The sequence below is a fragment of the Prunus persica genome, chromosome G1 (genome assembly GCF_000346465.2).
Source record: "Prunus persica cultivar Lovell chromosome G1, Prunus_persica_NCBIv2, whole genome shotgun sequence".
NCBI classification, from domain to species: Eukaryota; Viridiplantae; Streptophyta; class Magnoliopsida; order Rosales; family Rosaceae; genus Prunus; species Prunus persica.
The window spans coordinates 389,447-407,130 of NC_034009.1; the positions used below are offsets into that span (position 1 = coordinate 389,447).

Here is a 17,684-nt window from a genome sequence, read left to right on the forward strand (position 1 = left end):
GTCGGGGGACTATCCCCCATGCCCGCCCCGAATCTTTGATTTTTTTGCATACAAAAATATTTATCTCCCCTCGTTAGGGTTGGGGACCCGACGGGGATCAGCCCCTACGGGGATTTTTGCCATCCCTAATTGTGCTATACTATAAATCCCTTGCTTCATCAAGCCACCCCATTACAAAAGCTTTCAAACCCTAGAGCATTTCGAAAATTGAACTTCAGTTCAAGAAAGAACATACTGCACATCAGAAAAAGAAGAATATAAGAATACAGTCCACAGGATTATCACATTTTTTTAAATAAAAAAATCTCTAGGGATGCTATAAGCACATTTTAATCTGGGGTATCTGAAGAAGTGGAAAAGTCCCGCAGATTCCAATATCCCAGCTTATAGCATGCAGTTTGCAGCGGACATGCCACGGTAGAGAATGTCTTCAAAACACTCTTCAGTTTCCTTTAAAAAAAACTCATTTTCCCAGAACGAAATGGAAGAAAATGACTTAGTGCCCCCTCTTCAGAACAGAGAGAAAAAAGTGCTGATTTCGAGCCGTATGAACACTACGTTGTATTTCCCACTGCGTGCCCCTGGAAAAGGATGGAAAAGAAAATCAAAACCATAAGAAGTAATCTTTTCTTATCAAATTTTCATCCTAAGTAGATTACAGTTATCAATAACTAGAAGAATACAGTAATGTCTTTCCAATTCAGTGACTCTCAATACTGCATCTTGCTCACAACATCAAGGAACTGATGAAATAATAAAAAACAGATCACACATCACAGGGTGTACAAGTAATCTCTTCTCCAATATTTATCCTTGATGTGAAAAGGATGAAAGCGTAAATTGGACAAGAGAGGCCATGAGTGATTCTTTTTTTTTCTTAAAGTTTAAAATAAATTTAAAATTTAAAATTAACTAAAGGCAAGACAGGAGAGCTCTGAAAGAAGAAATTAGGTACATTAGGTTGATGAGCAAAAATTTAGATGTGAATCAAATCTACTTCTGAAAGACCAATTTTCGACTGGATAATGAAATTTTCAGAAATTTAATGTGCAAACAACATTTTTTTTTTCAATCAATTCAAGTCACTTACAAACACAAACACTGAGCTTTTCATGAGTTCAGCTATTTGCCTACATCCACAAGCGCACCCATTGACCAGACGGACCTAAACAAGTCCATTAAAGTACAACCCCAACAGCCAGTTTTACTCATGGCTTCATTGCCAGCCTACTATAATCTCACTTTTAACAAGTCATTCATTCTAACAAGCTATGGTCTTAAGATTTACAACTTCTCCAAAACTGAACTAAAAAATAAGCTATATGAGTAAGTCATTATGTGTGCAAACTGTCTCATTTACGTAGTTAATGTCCAATCAAGCACAAACAGTCGAAACAGAACAAAGAACAGAAAAGAAGAGAACTGAGCATACCTCAATGCTGTTATCCATTGCCTTCTATAGGACGAAAGCACAATGGCTCTATATGTAAGTCATTCAAATTTTGGCATTTTGATCTACCGCTGCCACATCACAGTCAACCAAATAGTGTGTGGTTGCTCACCTCAAAATAGACACACTGAAGGGTGGTCTGATTGTTTCTTTTTTCTTCTTTATGATTTGCTACCTACCCAACCTAAGGGCATCTTCATTCATTCAGAAACCCCAACCTGAAATGGTTGATCTCCAAAATATCTTTTTCAGTTAAGAAAATTATGCTATTTCAGTCTCCTAACCCTACCCTAGTACACGGTGACTACCTAAAGAACTCCAATAACCTGACTATGTGTTGACATCATCCTGTCTTAGCTAACAAATTCATTTGGCGAAGATTCCATTGAGATAACAGATTCAGTATACTTTTGTGCAGACAATACAAAACTTTATGGCATGTCAAGTGACACTGACATGAAGGAGTAACCTCTCGATCTGTCTACTCTATATACTTAGTCAGCATGGCTTTTTAGATTTCTTTTCAAATGCTTAATATCACTAAGAGAGAAAATCTGAAAAGTTTCCAACTGACCACCCAAATTCTAATTGTTAAAATTGTAGAAAGTGATTCCTCTTGGTTTGGGGGAGTGGGGGAGGATTTTTTGCATCTAAACAAAAATAATGGACATTATCTAATGAGGACTTAAGTTGAAGACTTATGTTCTCATTCAAATGCCTCCCGACACACACACATTTATACCATATACAGACTGGATCAGGAGCAGATGTCTTCAGTCCACACTTGAACCGTGGTCTTGTTGATGAGATCAATTTTAGAAAATAACATATACATATAATTATACCTGTGGTTCTTTCTGCAGTTTGCTCAATATAGTATCCAAGTCTGTGTGCATTCTTAAGCCATCTGAAGGTAGTTTCTTTATCAAGTGTAGTATTGCTGAGGCAGCTTGTTCCTGAATGCAAACAAAGGGATTAAAATCAGTCAGTTCTAGCTGTTTGCCTGCCAGCAAATAACTAATGGGGCATTTCAAAATATAAAAAGGAGGAAGAAAGTGTGGATGGATTTCAATGTTCAAGAACCAAATGAGTAACAGAAGATAAAAAAAAAAAAAGGCAGATTGCAGGAAGATTTTAAAAAAGAAATACTTGATCAAGATTTTTATTTTTATTTTGAATATTAAACTATCTCCTCTTCCAACAAGTAAACCTGCGCTGCTTGTCAATACACAATGGAAGACTGCTCTGAATGGATAATGTTGAGACAGAAACGAAAAGATTCATACTTTGCTTAGTATGATGACCAAAAGTGCAAAGATACAGTATCATAATTGCAAATACTTTGGACTATTATAACTATAAAATATAACTGTACTATTAACATGTCAAAATTAATAATGAAAAAGAGATGAGTGTTACTGGCAAAGAATAAGAGAGAGAGAGAGAGAGAGAGAGAGAGAGAGAGAGAGAGAGAGAGAGAGAGGAGTGTTACTGGAAAAAAATATATAGATCAAAGGATCCTTTCTCAAACACAAATTAATCCTATTTAAACTGCAATCCTAACGATACATAAAAGCATGTCTACCTCTGAAAAAATCAACACATAATCACCAAATGCCTAAAATATAGCCATCTACGAAAAAGGAAACCATCATTAATCCATCCCCTGTCACCATAACTTCTAAACCATCATCTTTAAAGGTTTTAAGCTCAGGAAAAAATAATTACCAGGATGGGAGCTTAACAGAAAATAAAAAATAAAAAATAAAAAATCACAGAGGAACTTTGCCTATAAAAAATGATTAGAGAGATATAGCAATGAGGTTACACAATCATGATGACTGTATGGAAAAAATATTTGATAAAAAATAACTGAGAATGTAATTAATCACCAAATAGCATAACACATAGTAAATTCATAACCCAGACCTTTACTCTTGGAATTGAATGTCGGTCAAGTGCAGTAACCAGTGCAGGCACAATCCTCAAATGATGGAGGATTTGCATTGCCTCTATTAGGGTTATAGGCAGTTGCATAAAATTAAAAGCTGCACAACAAACTCGAGAATGGGGATCTTGGAATGATTTCAAAATAACGCTCGTAACTTGTTCCAAACAATTTTTCATCAGTACCTGCAGTAAAGGAATGGGTTGAGAGACACTGAAGATCTAAGGATCATATACAATCATGAAATAGTAGGTACTGGATACTAATTAAATACTAAGTTAACACAAATTTGTGAATAGTTCAGACTGTCAGGAGGTAATCTAGCTTTATCATTAACAAACCTTAAACCCCAGAGTCTCAGGCCAGATGTGCAAAAAGGATACAAGAGATACAAGTAAAACAGAAAATGTATATGGTGTATACAACATTCCTTTATTTTTTATTGATACCTACACAAAATATTTATTGACTGATTGAACCATATCGAAAATAAGCAGGTTATACTTGGTAAACCAACTACCATTTTCCTTAATCATTATACTTAGAGAAGGTGCAATACAGTATCATATAAATATTCCCAAATATCAGTTAATAGTATGTAAACAAAATTCATGCAAAAAACCAGGCACAAAGCTATTACCATTTCGCCGGAGCACTCCTTTGCAATCACTGCAAGCATATTAATTCCTGCGTGACGCTTCTTCCAATCGGAAGCATCCATGTACTCCAAGAACAACTCAAAAGCAATGGGGGTCATTGTCTTTTCACCTAAGGCAGTTGAAATTTTTGTCAGGTATGCAATTCCAAGATCTGTCTTCCCGACATTCGCACCCTGGTCACTTTCCTTGTTGTAACATGCATTGTCATCATTTATACAGAGAAGCAGTTTCATTGGGACTGTGAGCAGCCTAACCAAAGTCTGATATGGTAACCCCCTCATCGTAAGTGCCAAATCGCTTGCTTCTGCTATGGTTAGCAAGAATTTGTGAACAAACACTTTGGTTCCCTCTGTCACTTGTTCACTCTCTGCTATCTTAAGCATGTCAAGTACTAGTTCATTAAGGTATGGCTTCAAGAGTTGTGGCTCTTCCATTACCAACATTATTAACTCTTTGAGAGCCCCTCGAGCATAGTCTTCTTTCAAGCGACTTAACAAATTAAACAGTCCAACCATCATCCCTCTCAAAAGGTCATGAAACCAATTCCGCCCTGATGAATTCGAAAACAAATGAATCAAACTAACCACAGCACTAAATGTGGCGACCTGAATATCAGCATTTTCCGAATTCAATGCACTTAAAAAAGCCAAGTGTATAGGTTCAATGCTGGGAGCTAAAGCTTTACAAGCAACCGGCCGGTACACTTTTGGCAAAAAAGCAAGCACCCACAAAGCAGAAAGTTGAAACCTTTCAGAATCCGACTGAAAAGACTTCAACAAAAACTCAATGAATTCTGGCCATTCATTGCCAACCCCAGAAATCTCTGATGCCATTTCAGATGCAATGGCACAGAGTATCCTCAAACTGGGCAATGAACACTCTTCTTGAAGAGAAACAAGAAAGTTGTTCTTCATGTTAATTTGAGCATTCAAAGACAACTTAGGCCAAAGGTCACAAAGCACAAAACGAAGAACCAGGGCTGACCTGGCACGAATGTCAGCAGAAGGGCCTTGCCTAATCACATAGAAGAGCTTTATGAATAACAAATCTGGGAAGTGCTTTCTGCAACAATGGAGAAGACTATAGGCTTGAGATCGTTGGGGTTCCTGGGGGCTGAAGAGATGAGAGAAGAGGGTCTCCATGGGATGCACATCTTTGGAACTTAGAACGCCGTAGGCTTGTGTTTGCAATTGCACAGAAAATTCCGAGTCCATCGTTCTTCACTTTTTTGGGTTTTCAAAAATCGTCATATCAAATGTGGGTTTGGCGGAGAAATCAATCAGAAAAGCAGAATCGGCTACAAGTTGGCCATTGACGGTTCATTTTTGCTGATGTAAACATGGGTTTGGATTATGAGACTTGAGCCACAAGGAAGCTAAGAACCAGAGCGAAAATGGAAGGCTATAAGGAGGAGCTCTGCACTCTGAACTACCCTATGCAAGGTTTAATATTTTTTTTCTTCTTAAGGAAAGGGCTAATAGTCACTTTTGGTCCATATAGTTTATCTCTTTTTCACTTTTCGTCTTTATAATTTTAATTTGATCAATTGTACTCCTGTAGTTTCATAATTGTAGTAATTTAAGGACATGTCACGAGTTTTGTCAATTTCTTTCACGACGTTAGGGTTATTTTCGTCCATTTTTAGTTTAAAAAAATTAGAAACTTAAATTTAAATATTTTTTTTAATCACAAACAAGAAACAAGCAATTGATTTGTCATTGAAATGAAATTCCAAAGTGACCAAATTAGCAAATAATAATAAAAGCGTTCCCAACCTAGCTCTAAATTCATTAATCAACAAATTCTAATGTCAAAATCAATAGTTGAAGGAAATTCCCCTGATCCCGTTAAAGAATTTGATAGAATTCACAACTTGTCCTTGAATTGCTACAATTATGAAATTACAAGGGCACAATTGACCAAATTGAAACTACAGGGATGAAAAGTGAAAAAGATGTCAACTATAGGAACTAAAAATGACTTTTAGCCTAAGAAAAAATAATGTAAATATAAAAGAAATTTTAATTTATTTCAATTGATTGTGTTATTGAAAAGAAAAAAAAACCAGTTTTGCATCATAAATCTCTATTTATTATTTTGCAGACCTTATCATATAAATAAATTAGGTCCTCAACTTGTTTAGTTATTATTATTTTAAAATATTGTAGCCTTATTAATAAATCAGATTTTAATATGAATATGATTTAATAGGATATAGATTGTGATTCAATTTTTTTCTATTTGAATTGTGCTTGAAAATTTGACTACCCATCAACCTAACAAATAAAAAATAAATTAGAGATAATCCAACCCAATTTGATATAGTTATCTTTTACAAATATTACATATGTGTTTAAGGGCAGCTTCGGTCCGATATTATAATTCAAATGAAAAGCACATAGTACTTGTGAGTTTTTAATCACGTCTAGTCGTTATAATGGATCATAAAATAATTTAGAAGAATATGAATCCAAACTTATCAAATATGGATTAATAAGGTTTAGTGGGCATGCCAAAAGAAAATATGTATAAAAATATTTTTTTTATATTCAAGTTCGGATTTCCTTCTTCATAAATTAGAGCATGACTCAAAATGTCACATTGTTAAAAATAAAGGCTAAATGTTTTTAAATTTGCCCAAATTTGACGATTTTTTCGGAATTTGAGGCCAACACTTGAAGGGAAGAAAAGGGAAGGTGACACACAGGGCACATTGAGCAAAAGACCCTCACCAGGAAGTTTGGTTTTTTCATAATAAAAACTAGCCCCTTGACACATGCTCACGTATGTGCCAATTGGTTTTTTTTTTTTTTTTTTTATGTTATTTTTAGAATTAATAAAAGATAACAGAGTAGTTATGTTCCATAAAAGTATGACCTATTATCTTATTTTGTTTTTAATTTTAATTTTTTTAATATTAAAAAATGTGAATTTACTATATTATCCTCATTTAATTAATAATTTCAATTCTTAATGTTTGAATTAACAAAGGGCATTTTCTGGTATTTTGAATATTTCACCATTCTTTGCCTTTTGCTTTATATATATAGATTTCAAATAATTGGCGCGAAAACTTAAAGCGGGTGTTTTTAAAGCATATCATAAAACTTTCCAAAACTTCAAAGCGCGAACACAGCAAGAACAGAAACTTTGCTTATCAGAGATTGGAGCATTGAAATGAGCTCAAAGAAAACTCCGCCAAGGTTTAGGGCTGTAGGGCAGCGCTCACTTCCTTCATTATTCTCGTCTTGCTCAAAAAAGTCGTAAGCGAAAAGAATCACAAACCCTTTTTCTTTTTCTTTTTTGTAATATATCTTCTGTTGATTTTTTTTTTGTTGCAAGATAATTTTTTGCGCGTGAAATTAGTGTCAAGGCTGTAGAAGAAGATCCTGATGGGGGCTCGCATGTGCCGCTCTCGGAACGGAAGCCGCACCAGACTGCTGGAAAACCCACGACAGTAAAGGTACCCTTACGTTTATTGGCTGTTGAGAAATCGGTGAGGGGAAATGAAAGACTATCAAATATTGGTTTTTATGTTGTCTGTTAAATTTTACTTATATTTTCATTGATAAAAGGAAACCAAAGGGGCGATTCCTCTCTATTGTTGCCTACATTTACATATGTGAATCAATAGGTTAAGGAAAAATTGTAACTTTAGAAGAACTATAAGAAATTGATGGAGATACTGGAAAATTTGGGACTTGAAATTTAAAAAGATGGAAATTTTGGAACTTGAAATTTGTATTTTCCTTGTAGAAGCATTTGGGTCTTTGATTTAGAAGTTATAACTTGAAATTTGCAAATTGACGGAGCATTTGGGTATGTGATTTAAAAGTTGAGCTTGAAATTTGCAATTGGATGGAGCATTTAGGTCTTTGATTTAAAAGTTGAAACTTGAAATGTATGGAGCATTTGGGGCTTTAATTTAAAAGTTGTGGTTTAACTGAAATTGGTTTAAATTCTCAGGCAAGGTTGAGGCCCTTCTCGTCAATTTTTGGTCTGAGAGATTTAAGTGAGTGCATTGATCATGATGAGCAAATTGAGGCCAAGAAAGGAGGGGAAGCAGAGAAGAATCATGTTGCTGCTTTATTGGCTTTTGAACAATTCAAGCATACTGATCTAGGAAAAGGACATTCTTTATGTCCATCCACAGATGGTGGACGAGAAAGTTCTAACGGAGATGTTGTAGAAGAATCAAGAAAAAGGAGGAACCCTTTTGAAGGTTTGCCTTCCTATCTCAATTTCTCTTGTGCAAAGACGTTCTTAGAATAAACTAAATCTTCTCTTGCTTGCTGATTTGTATTTGGTTGGTCTTCAGGGAAACTAGAGGAATATAAAGTATTATTGAAAAACTGAATATTTTCTTTATGTTGCAACTCAATCAATTCCATAGAATATTGCTTGCTCAGGACTGGATATTATGCGTGTAAAAGCCAAGGATCACAATTCTGTTTTGATTATATTATTATTCTCTATAAAATTAAGATTTGTTTCTTTTCTTTGAATAATTCAACGGTCCCTGTGCTTTCAAGAATTTAGTTGTTTAATTCATCAGTAGTATCAATGAGCTCCACAACAGGGAGTAGAGTGTAATCAGTTTTCCATGTCTTTACATGCTAACTCTTATAGTGCATTGACTCTCAAGTAATATGATTAACAGTTGTGCTATGTAAGTGTGCTTATTAATTCTAAAATAAGAACAAATATAGAATAGATTGCAACAGAGTTTTGGTTGGAGAAATGTGGTGTGGGAATTGAAATGAGGTCCCGCCAAGGTGTTAAGTGAAGTACTTCTTTGTCTATATGTATTTACAGGGGATGCATATATCTGAGTTGTTTTAGGTATGTATTTGAACTTTTCCTCCCACATGGTCCAGGATGTAAGTCCATTGGATGCAGGTCTGACTCTAGGTGCTAGATTCCTTAATAGGCCTGAATTTTAGACACAGGGAGAAAATTAAATTGCAGAAATGCTCAAGTTTCTCTATGTTGGTATAAGATTGAGTAGCAATCTGAAAGAACATCCAATGTGAATGCTTTGTCAGTTCATGAACATGCATGTAATAATGTAAACTCTGGGAAACATCTGAGGAACATGCATAGACATCAAACATGGTTCATGGATAGACATCTTTGTATGTATCTGCCAACATGGTTCATGTATTTCCATGTCTAGCAGTCTTTTCTTTCAGTGGTAAAGGTCTTAGGCTCTGAAATTCATAGTACTGCTTATCATCTCTATAACTAAAACTAGAAAGTTATATGAGTTGGGTCTGTGCTTAATATTTGTGATCATCTCATCATCAGCAGAAATTAGAACTTTGATATTGTGAAGAACAAATATTGCAGTGCAGAGTTTTCTCGAACAGTATATATATAAAAATAATGGACTGTCATAAATTGGTGACAAAAATTTCTGGGAAGATTCAAGATTAATGAGAAAAGTTTGTAAGTGAAGTAGGAACATAAAAGATGGACAAATGAGCTGAAGACATCATGCTTTAGCATATACACCACAATATATTACATTTGATTTTTTATTTTCCAGCAGTAAGACTTGAGGTATAAATTTTTTATTGAGTAAAATCAACTGAAGCCACATTTATATTCCAGTTAAAACTTTTTTTCTTACTCAATCAACTTATGTCCTTCTCTTTTTAATTAGCTGGGGTTGACAAGCACATTGCAAGAAAGCATTTCACAACACTTGGAGGTGATTCAGAACCCAGCCAGACAAGAAGGAATGAGAGTTTTATAAGCAAGGAGAAACCAGGACCTGTTTATAACTACAGTTAGTATGCTATATCTCGACTTAGAAATGGTGTTAACAGTTATTATTTCATGTTTCTCTGTGAAGCACAGTTTTCTTTTTCCTTTGTATTATGTCTTGAGATGTGTAATTTTCATTGTTATTCATACACCACAACTATACACATCATGTTCTAGTTGGTTTCTACTTATTTAGCATATATACCACAAAAGTAGAATATAGATCGCATTTGGTTGTTTGATTTAGAAGCAAGATTTGAGATGTTAAAAGTTTGTCCAAGAAGATCATGTGTAGCCACCTTTATGTTCCAGCTAAAACTTTCTAGTTTTCCTACTCAACCAACTTATGTCTTTGGTTTCTAAATCTGACCTACCAACCCGCTTTTCTCTTTCAAATAGGTGGAGGTGGCAAACACACTGTAAGAAAACATTTCACAGTGCTTGGAGGTGATCCAAAACCAAAACCACAAGCCTACCAGAAAAGGAGAAGGAATGAGAGTTTTGTAATCAAGGAGAAAGCAGGACCTGTTTATAATCACTGTTAGTATGCTATATCTTGAATCAGAAGTTATCTTTTCAAGTTTCCCTGTGAAGCACAGTTTTTCTCCTTTTATGTTTTGTCTCTTGAGGTTGAGGTGTGTAAGGTTGTTATTGTTGTTTAGTAACTTTGGTTCCTGATTTGTGGTAGCAGATGCAAATGGCTGTGGCTGGTGGGACTGCGACAGGGAAGGCATTGACAATGAAGAAGTAGGCCTCAATGAGATATGGGAAGGAGTGGGCTCTACCACATTGGGAGGAATAGAATGGCATTGATCTTTGGCTATAGATATCATGTCTTAATGATAATAGAAAACTTGTGTAGAATACTTTGTCATTTCTCTCCCATTCCAGATCCCACCACATTTAGTGATGCCTTGTGTAATTTAAGGTTTATACATTGTATTGTTTTAACTTTTAACATGAAGATATCTTTTTAGCATGCTGGCTGGCTGTGGGTTTTTGACTGAACATCTTCAAGACCATCAAAATCCCCTAAAGATGGACATATGAATAACTAATCTTTTAGTATAAAGGAAATTAGATCTTACGTTATCAAAATTTGTTGAATTTAATGGCAAGACAAAACCTGATGTTGCATCACCGTTAGTACGTACAGAGACATCAAAATTTGTTAGAACAGTAGTGTAATTGAGTTGTAGGGTAATAATAATGAGTTTCCAATTTAGTTTTTACTATGATAGCTTTTTTTTTTTTTTTTTTAATGCTCAGAATCTCATTTCTCAATAGCTTACAAATCTCAAGAAACCCAGCTTGAGAAGCCTAGCCTTGTTCTTACATTCTTGAAGTTAGTTGAAGGTGCCGGCCTGCCTTCCCCTGCCTCATCCATCTCAGAATTTCTTTTTCTGCAACGCACTAGTACTAGTAACAAACCAGACGAGCTTTGAATTTGGGAGTAAGACTAGGAGCAAGCAATTTCTTATTTTCTTTTGCCAGATTTTGATAGATTCATAATTTCTGGTGTATTGGATTTGGAAGAGTTTGGATTTGGTTTAGGGTCAGCCAAGTGATATGGAAGAAGATGAGAAACAAATTATAGTTTTAGTTTTAGAGTTTGGTTTAGGATAAACTTTATTAGGAAAAAGGGGCACCAAACCAGTGTGCCATTGTCCACGGGCATAGGAACAAGTAGTGCTCAGCTGATTCAACCTGCTGAAGACAGAGGGCAAGTGGGGGAGTCCAAAATTATCGTTGTTTTTTATTACAGTAATAGGTGGAATGCACAAGAAAAAAAAAAAGGTGTCTTAGAACAATGAGCAACGATGCAGCTATACTAGTGTTAACAAAAACAAAGCAAGCGAATGCAAGCAAAACCTTGAAATAGAAGAAGATAAAGCGGTGCTTAAATATGAGTCCATTTTCATTAGGATGTGATGGGTGCTACCAAGGATTTGGGGTGAGCCATATGGCTCGTTGCCTTAATAAATTTAGACATGTATGGATGCCGTATACTAGATCATTATTAAGCAAATCATCAGTGTCAACGTTGATGGTGTCAAGGTATTCCATGCATTTCTGGAATAGAAACAATATCCGATCACGAAATCCGACAATCTCTACCCATCGATGAGGAGGTGGAGGACGACCATTATTAGCAGCAGCATTATTATTGAATGCCAGCTTGAAAACTTGAAATTCTTCAGCATAATCATGTGGACATAGCAACAACTTCTCTAGAAAATTGTCTGGAAAAGTAATCATAAGCAACTCCGTTGATGCAGAGAAATCTTTTGCAAGGAAAAGACGACATATATGCTCGAACCTCACCCGATCTGGCCCGGAGTCGTCAAGTACAACCAACCTTTCAGCCCTGTATTGGATTTGCTGCTGCTGGTGATCATCATGATTATGTGTGTCAAACTTAAACACTATTAAAGACTCCGACGGGTTGTTGGTTGCAGCATATAGCTTCCCATCGATGAACTCTATATCTTCAAACCTGAGGCCCTCTTCAATTCGGGTCCATGATTTATCAGTGGGTCTACAGACAGCCAGCGTCGTCGTGTAATTAGTGGGTCTACGGACGGCCAGATTCGTTCTTTCAACATTCGTGGAAAGGCAAACCACAACAAGAGATGATGGGCTGCTTGTGGTTGGTACCGAGGAGGCTACAACTTTATTGATGAAAGGAGCAGTGATCTAATGTTTGCATCGTGGAAGCATCACTCGGCCACCTGAGATGGGATTCAATAAGGTAATTATGGATCCAGTCCAATCGACTCTCATCAACCACCCCTCGATTGACCCAACATAATCATCATGCTCATCATCATTCGGCAGACTTAATTTGATAAAATGCTGAAGTTTAAATGAAAACTTCGAAAGACGAAATGAAAACTTTGAAAGACAAAATGAAAACTCGGACAGACGAAATAAAAGCCATGGAAGTTGAGGAGCAGGACGACACCATCTGCTGGCAATTGCCCTATCAATAGACTCTCGCCATGAACGGCATACTGAGCGACACCGAACATAATCGAATATGCATAGCCGTTGTAGAATCGGTTGCATGATATCATCTGGGACATGTTTCGACCACTTGCTGCTGCTGTTGCTGTTGCTGTTGCTGTTGATATTGCTGCTGCCTATCAGTGTCACCCATTTCTTCCTAATAATTGTCTGCGTATCACCCATTTCTTCCTATTGATGCTGCTGTTGCGGATACTGCTTATACCAGAAATAAAACAAAAATGAATCAAAATTCATGATCTCTTTATTTAAAGATACCTAAGCTAGCTGAGCTCTAAGGAACAAGTTTCTGAATCCTGATTCCTACCCACGTAAGTGGGTCATATAAGACTCACAGGACCTAATCAACTTGGGCTTCATAATCCAATCAATACAAGTTATGCCAAGAATTAATCATAAATCTCACCCAAACATTTTCAAGCCAGGAAACAACACACATATATATAAAATCAATTCTAAAAATTACATAATTCATGGTTCAAATCCAAACTAGAAATTATAATTGTATCAAATAAAATAAAGGTTATAAAAATAAAATAACTTACCTGTCCCGGAAGACTGTAATTCGATCGAACAGATCCAATTCAGAAAGAATGCGTATCTTGTAGCTAATGTTGCCCTGTGACCTTTAATTCTCTTGTAGTTTATATATATATTAGACGGAGTGTTATTGTGGGATTAGGATTCCAGTTAAGTTCTGGATATAAACAGATATGTATGCAATATGTGTTAACCCTAATAACATAGAATATAAATCTAAATTACAATAAGAAATAAATTTCAATTACAATATGACTAAATAAAAGTAAGTAATCAAAATCCTAACTAAATAACTAAATAAGAAGTCACATTTTACCATGAAGAAATCAAATCAAACTCAATCTAATCACTTGATTCTCTTCTACGCCAAGTAACCCTCATAAATATCCCTTTAAAATCTATGATGATTTCCTGGCCAGAATATTTAGTGAATGTTAAAAGCCCAAGTCATGATTGGCCCATTATGGCATTAATCTCGGCTTCGCGAAAATCAGGCCCAGGCACTAACCATAGAGATCTGTTGCAACTGTGTAATTGACTTGTAAGGTAGTAATGAGTTTCCAATTTAGATTGTATTTTAAAAGAAAAATGTTTTGAGGCCAAATGGGAAGTTTCATTTTCAGAAAAAAAAAAAGAAAAAAAAAGAAAAAAAAAGAAAAAAAAAAAAGAGAAGAAAAGAAAGAAGGGAACAAAATGTGGGCAATTCCTGTCAATCGAGAGGGGCAGTAAACTTATAACGATGATCCATCTCCCCAGAGTTTGACGATCAACTCTGTTGTTAGTTGAAGCTGCCTGCCTGAATTGCCTCATCATCCATTTCAGAATCTCTTCTTCTGCAGCGCACTAGTAGTAGAAACCAAACAACCAGCCAGCCAGCCAGCCAGCCAAACCCACCAAAAATTTAAACAGAAAACGCAAGCTTTGGATTTGGTAAGAGCAGCAAGCAATTCCTTATTGGATTTGGAAGATTTTAGTTTTGGGTTTAGGGTGATCCAATCCAAGTGATATGGAGGAAGATGAGATGGATTCGCTGTTTGAGGGGATGGTATTGTTTACCCCCAACAACAGTACCAATAAATCCGAATTGGATTTGGAGACACACAATCGCCATGATCTTGTTAATAATCAGCCTCAACAACTACCTCTGCAACAACAACATGATTATGCTCGAGATCCAGCCGCCGTTGAATCTCACCAACCACCATCTTCATCCTCCTCTGAGCCCCTCGACGAAAACCTCTTCTCCGACCTCACACTCCAATTCCAAACCCCAACCCAAACCCAAGAAGAAGATGTTGTCCAAATCCCAACACCAAAGCCAACACCAACAACAACGTCCAGACACAACTCCACTTCCAGACGAAAAAAGAGAGCTGCTGGCCTCCGCATCGGATACGCCCGATCCAATTCCAATTCCAAGGTCGACGATGATGTCGATGATGTCTATGTAGATGATGACAATTCCCTTCCCTTGCCCCCCACCACCACCGCCATCAGCAGCACCCCAGTGGGTCCCACCACTCTACCATCAGTATCAGTAGAAGAACAAGTAGTGGTATTAAATGACCAAGTAGAAGCCCCTCCCGAGCTACGGTTGGATCAGAGCAAGGCCCTGATCGCCGACAAGCTCAACCGTACTCGCCAATCAGCCGCATCCGTCTCTGTTTCTAGGAAGGACGCCATTGCCAGGAGAAGGGCTGCCGCTGACCATCTCAATTTGGCTTCCCTCGAATATGCCAATCTCGAGAAGCAGCTCGAAGAGGCCTGCGAGGCTGAGGATTTCGACACGGCCCAAAGGCTTAGTGACAGCCTTGCTGCTGCTCAAAACCAGAAACAGGCTCTCCTTGATGCACTCAGAGATGCTGAGGCCAATTGCGATGCTCTTGACTCGAAAATGCACCACCTTCTCCAATCCCAGATCGCCGCCGAGGAAGAATGCGCCTCCCTGCTTCAACGCTTTGCAACAGTGAGTACCCCCACCTCCACTTATTAATTACTATTATTGTTTCATATATAGCATTCACTATAACTGTATAGACAGAGTATTGAAAATGGAGATAAAAGGAATGAGTGAAAATTATGACATGAGTAGCTGCAAGTAATCCTTAATGAGTAATATGATTGTTGGTTGGTTCAATATCACAGGATGCTTCAAATGATGCAGATTTGGTCTTGCAAACAGCAGAATCACACTCTTCAAAAGAAACCGACGAATGGCTTTCGTCAACTGAAGCCTTGCAAGCCAAGAAAATGGAATTGGAGATTGAATCCCATATTATCCATGATGCTGGGCTTTCCTTGAACACTTCCATTGACACTTTAGTGGAAGATGACAAGCTAGAGAAAGAATGTCTCTGTAAGAAAAAAGACATTCTCATGGACGAACTGGACAAGCTACTTGCTTTGGTCAAACGCAAGGAACAGGAGATTGCACAAAATGATCATGACATCAAACAAGTTGAGGAAAGGATTGATCGTGCTCTCTCTGACTTCCAGGACATGCAATCCAGCATTCAGGCCAAGTCTAGCGACTTGCAAGCAGGCCTTTCTCAGATACATGCAGAGAGCGAGGCTCTCTCAACAAAAATGACGGAAATCAATGCCTTCCTCACTCAGGAACAAGAGAGGGAAGCAAAGTTGAGGGAACTGGCTAGGGCTTCTGCAGAGGAAGCCGAGACATATCAGCAAGTTGCTACCCTTAGAAAAACTCTCATGTCCTCTATTTTGAAGTCCAGGGAAGATAAGGTCAGGCTTGCAAAGACTGAGGAGGAGCTTTCCAAGGATGTTCAAATGCTCCAACAGGATGTATCTGCCTCAAGAGCTACATTACAGGAACTGTCTTCCAAAAAGTCAAGCATTCAGCAAGATATAGCAACCTCTAAGCAGAAAATTCTTTTCATAGACAAAAGAGTCCCAGAGGTCGAAGCAGAAAAGAAAGTTGCAGCCACTGCAAGAAACTTTAAGGAAGCTGCGCGGCTAGCTGCCGAGGCCAAGTCATTGAATGTTGAAAAGGATGGCATACAGATTGACATGGAAAGAGCCATCTTAGAGCTTGAGAAGCTCGAGCAAGAGATAAAAGAGACTGTTAACAGATTGCAGGAGACTGAGGGGCATATTCAATCGAAGGAAAAAGAAGTAGCAACGGCTAGGTTTGAGAGGTTGCTTCTGATATCTGGTATTGCTAAAGCAGAACGAGAAGCTGCTCTGGAGTTGGGCGACCTTGAAGAAGCAAACCTTCTGCTTGCAGAGGCTGAAGCAGCAGATTCAGAAGCAAAAAAGCTTCAACCGATATACAATCTCAAGTTGGAAGAGGTTGAGAGTCTACCAAAGCACTTCATTTCCATGGAGCTTATATCCAATCTTGGGAGGAAACAGTTAGAAGATTTGGCAGCATCAGTTCAACCTTCTCAGGAATGACAATTTGGGGACCTGGACCGGTGGAGCAGTGAATTTGTTGATGATGTTTTTGGGAGATTGGGAATCACAAGTTCACAGAGAGTTCTGATATTTGATAGCTATGAGAAGCTGGAACAATTTAAGAACTGCTTTTCATTGGGCGTTAAAAAGACAAGAAAAGAAAGTAATTGTACTTCATGTACGGTTGCTGGAAGAGATAAATTAGATTAGGAAATTGAATTTTCATATTTTTTTAATTTTTTTGCATTTGAATATGTTTGAGCATATTCTTTTCTTTTCAAGCTTATTCTGGTAGTTTTTGTATTAAGTTCTATACTAAGTTTTTGTATTTTGTTTCTTTTTCTTCATTTTTATGTTGTTACCAAGGGAGTCTTTACTTTTCTTCGATATAATAGTCTCTGTTAATTGATGACTACTTTCCCTACTGCCTCTCTCCTGAAACTATTCCTCTCCATCAGTCTGTCTTCTCTCCAGAGACTGCCGCTCCATCTATTTCTTTCCATGGATCTGTAGGTTTTTCATATTCTGGGATTAAAACTTTGAACTATGTTGCTTGTCAATTGCTTTCTGAATTTTATTGTGTATCTTAGTAATTTAAGATGACACTAACCACTTGTTGAAAATTCACCGAAATCAGAAACTAATTATTATTATTTGTAACATTTCATTGCTTATTGAAAATATTGTGTGTACGTCTATTTATTTGATCAAAGGTAGATAACCAAATGCATTTCTATTTGACTGAAATTTTGCAAGGATGATCTAATGAAAGGTCTAGTTATGAAATACATTGTTAAGACAGCTAAGTACACATTATCCAAAATCCATATAATTCGAAACCTTTAAACTTTTGCCACTTCTACACAAATTAGGC

General features: G+C 36.9%; 3 protein-coding genes across 4 annotated transcripts; 2 read left to right on the forward strand and 1 right to left on the reverse strand.

The window, feature by feature from the left end:
- LOC18792621 (ran-binding protein 6) lies at positions 220–5,271 on the reverse strand. Its single transcript, XM_007223943.2, has 4 exons — positions 4,039–5,271; positions 3,380–3,583; positions 2,296–2,406; positions 220–234 (listed from the first exon to the last, which is right to left on the reverse strand). The coding sequence occupies exons 1-4, from the start codon at positions 5,269–5,271 to the stop codon at positions 220–222; spliced, it is 1,563 nt and encodes a 520-aa protein (XP_007224005.2).
- On the forward strand, positions 7,195–10,849 carry LOC18790414. 2 transcript variants are annotated; one of them, XM_020554803.1, is made up of 6 exons: positions 7,195–7,320; positions 7,424–7,520; positions 8,024–8,279; positions 9,723–9,848; positions 10,226–10,366; positions 10,515–10,849. In XM_020554803.1, exons 1-6 carry the CDS (start codon positions 7,235–7,237, stop codon positions 10,637–10,639), a joined length of 831 nt encoding a protein of 276 aa, XP_020410392.1. In that variant the 5' UTR covers positions 7,195–7,234; the 3' UTR covers positions 10,640–10,849. The 2 variants fall into 2 exon arrangements, with proteins under 2 accessions (XP_020410392.1, XP_020410393.1); XM_020554804.1 differs by having other exon boundaries at positions 10,518–10,849.
- On the forward strand, positions 13,713–17,234 carry LOC18791888 (centrosome-associated protein CEP250). The gene is made up of 2 exons (XM_007225165.2): positions 13,713–15,359; positions 15,539–17,234. The coding sequence occupies exons 1-2, from the start codon at positions 14,400–14,402 to the stop codon at positions 16,808–16,810; spliced, it is 2,232 nt and encodes a 743-aa protein (XP_007225227.1). The 5' UTR covers positions 13,713–14,399; the 3' UTR covers positions 16,811–17,234.

Coding starts and splice junctions, on each gene's coding strand:
- LOC18792621 (XM_007223943.2), bottom strand. CDS start 5,271: ATGGACTCGGAATTTTCTGTGCAATTGCAAACACAAGCCTACGGCGTT. Junction 3,584..4,038: donor AGGAGTGCTCCGGCGAAATG/GTAATAGCTTTG, acceptor CCTTTACTGCAG/GTACTGATGAAAAATTGTTT. Junction 2,407..3,379: donor ATTCAATTCCAAGAGTAAAG/GTCTGGGTTATG, acceptor GTTTGCATTCAG/GAACAAGCTGCCTCAGCAAT.
- LOC18790414 (XM_020554803.1), top strand. CDS start 7,235: ATGAGCTCAAAGAAAACTCCGCCAAGGTTTAGGGCTGTAGGGCAGCGC. Junction 7,521..8,023: donor GAAAACCCACGACAGTAAAG/GTACCCTTACGT, acceptor TTAAATTCTCAG/GCAAGGTTGAGGCCCTTCTC. Junction 10,367..10,514: donor AGGACCTGTTTATAATCACT/GTTAGTATGCTA, acceptor GATTTGTGGTAG/CAGATGCAAATGGCTGTGGC.
- LOC18791888 (XM_007225165.2), top strand. CDS start 14,400: ATGGAGGAAGATGAGATGGATTCGCTGTTTGAGGGGATGGTATTGTTT. Junction 15,360..15,538: donor TGCTTCAACGCTTTGCAACA/GTGAGTACCCCC, acceptor TCAATATCACAG/GATGCTTCAAATGATGCAGA.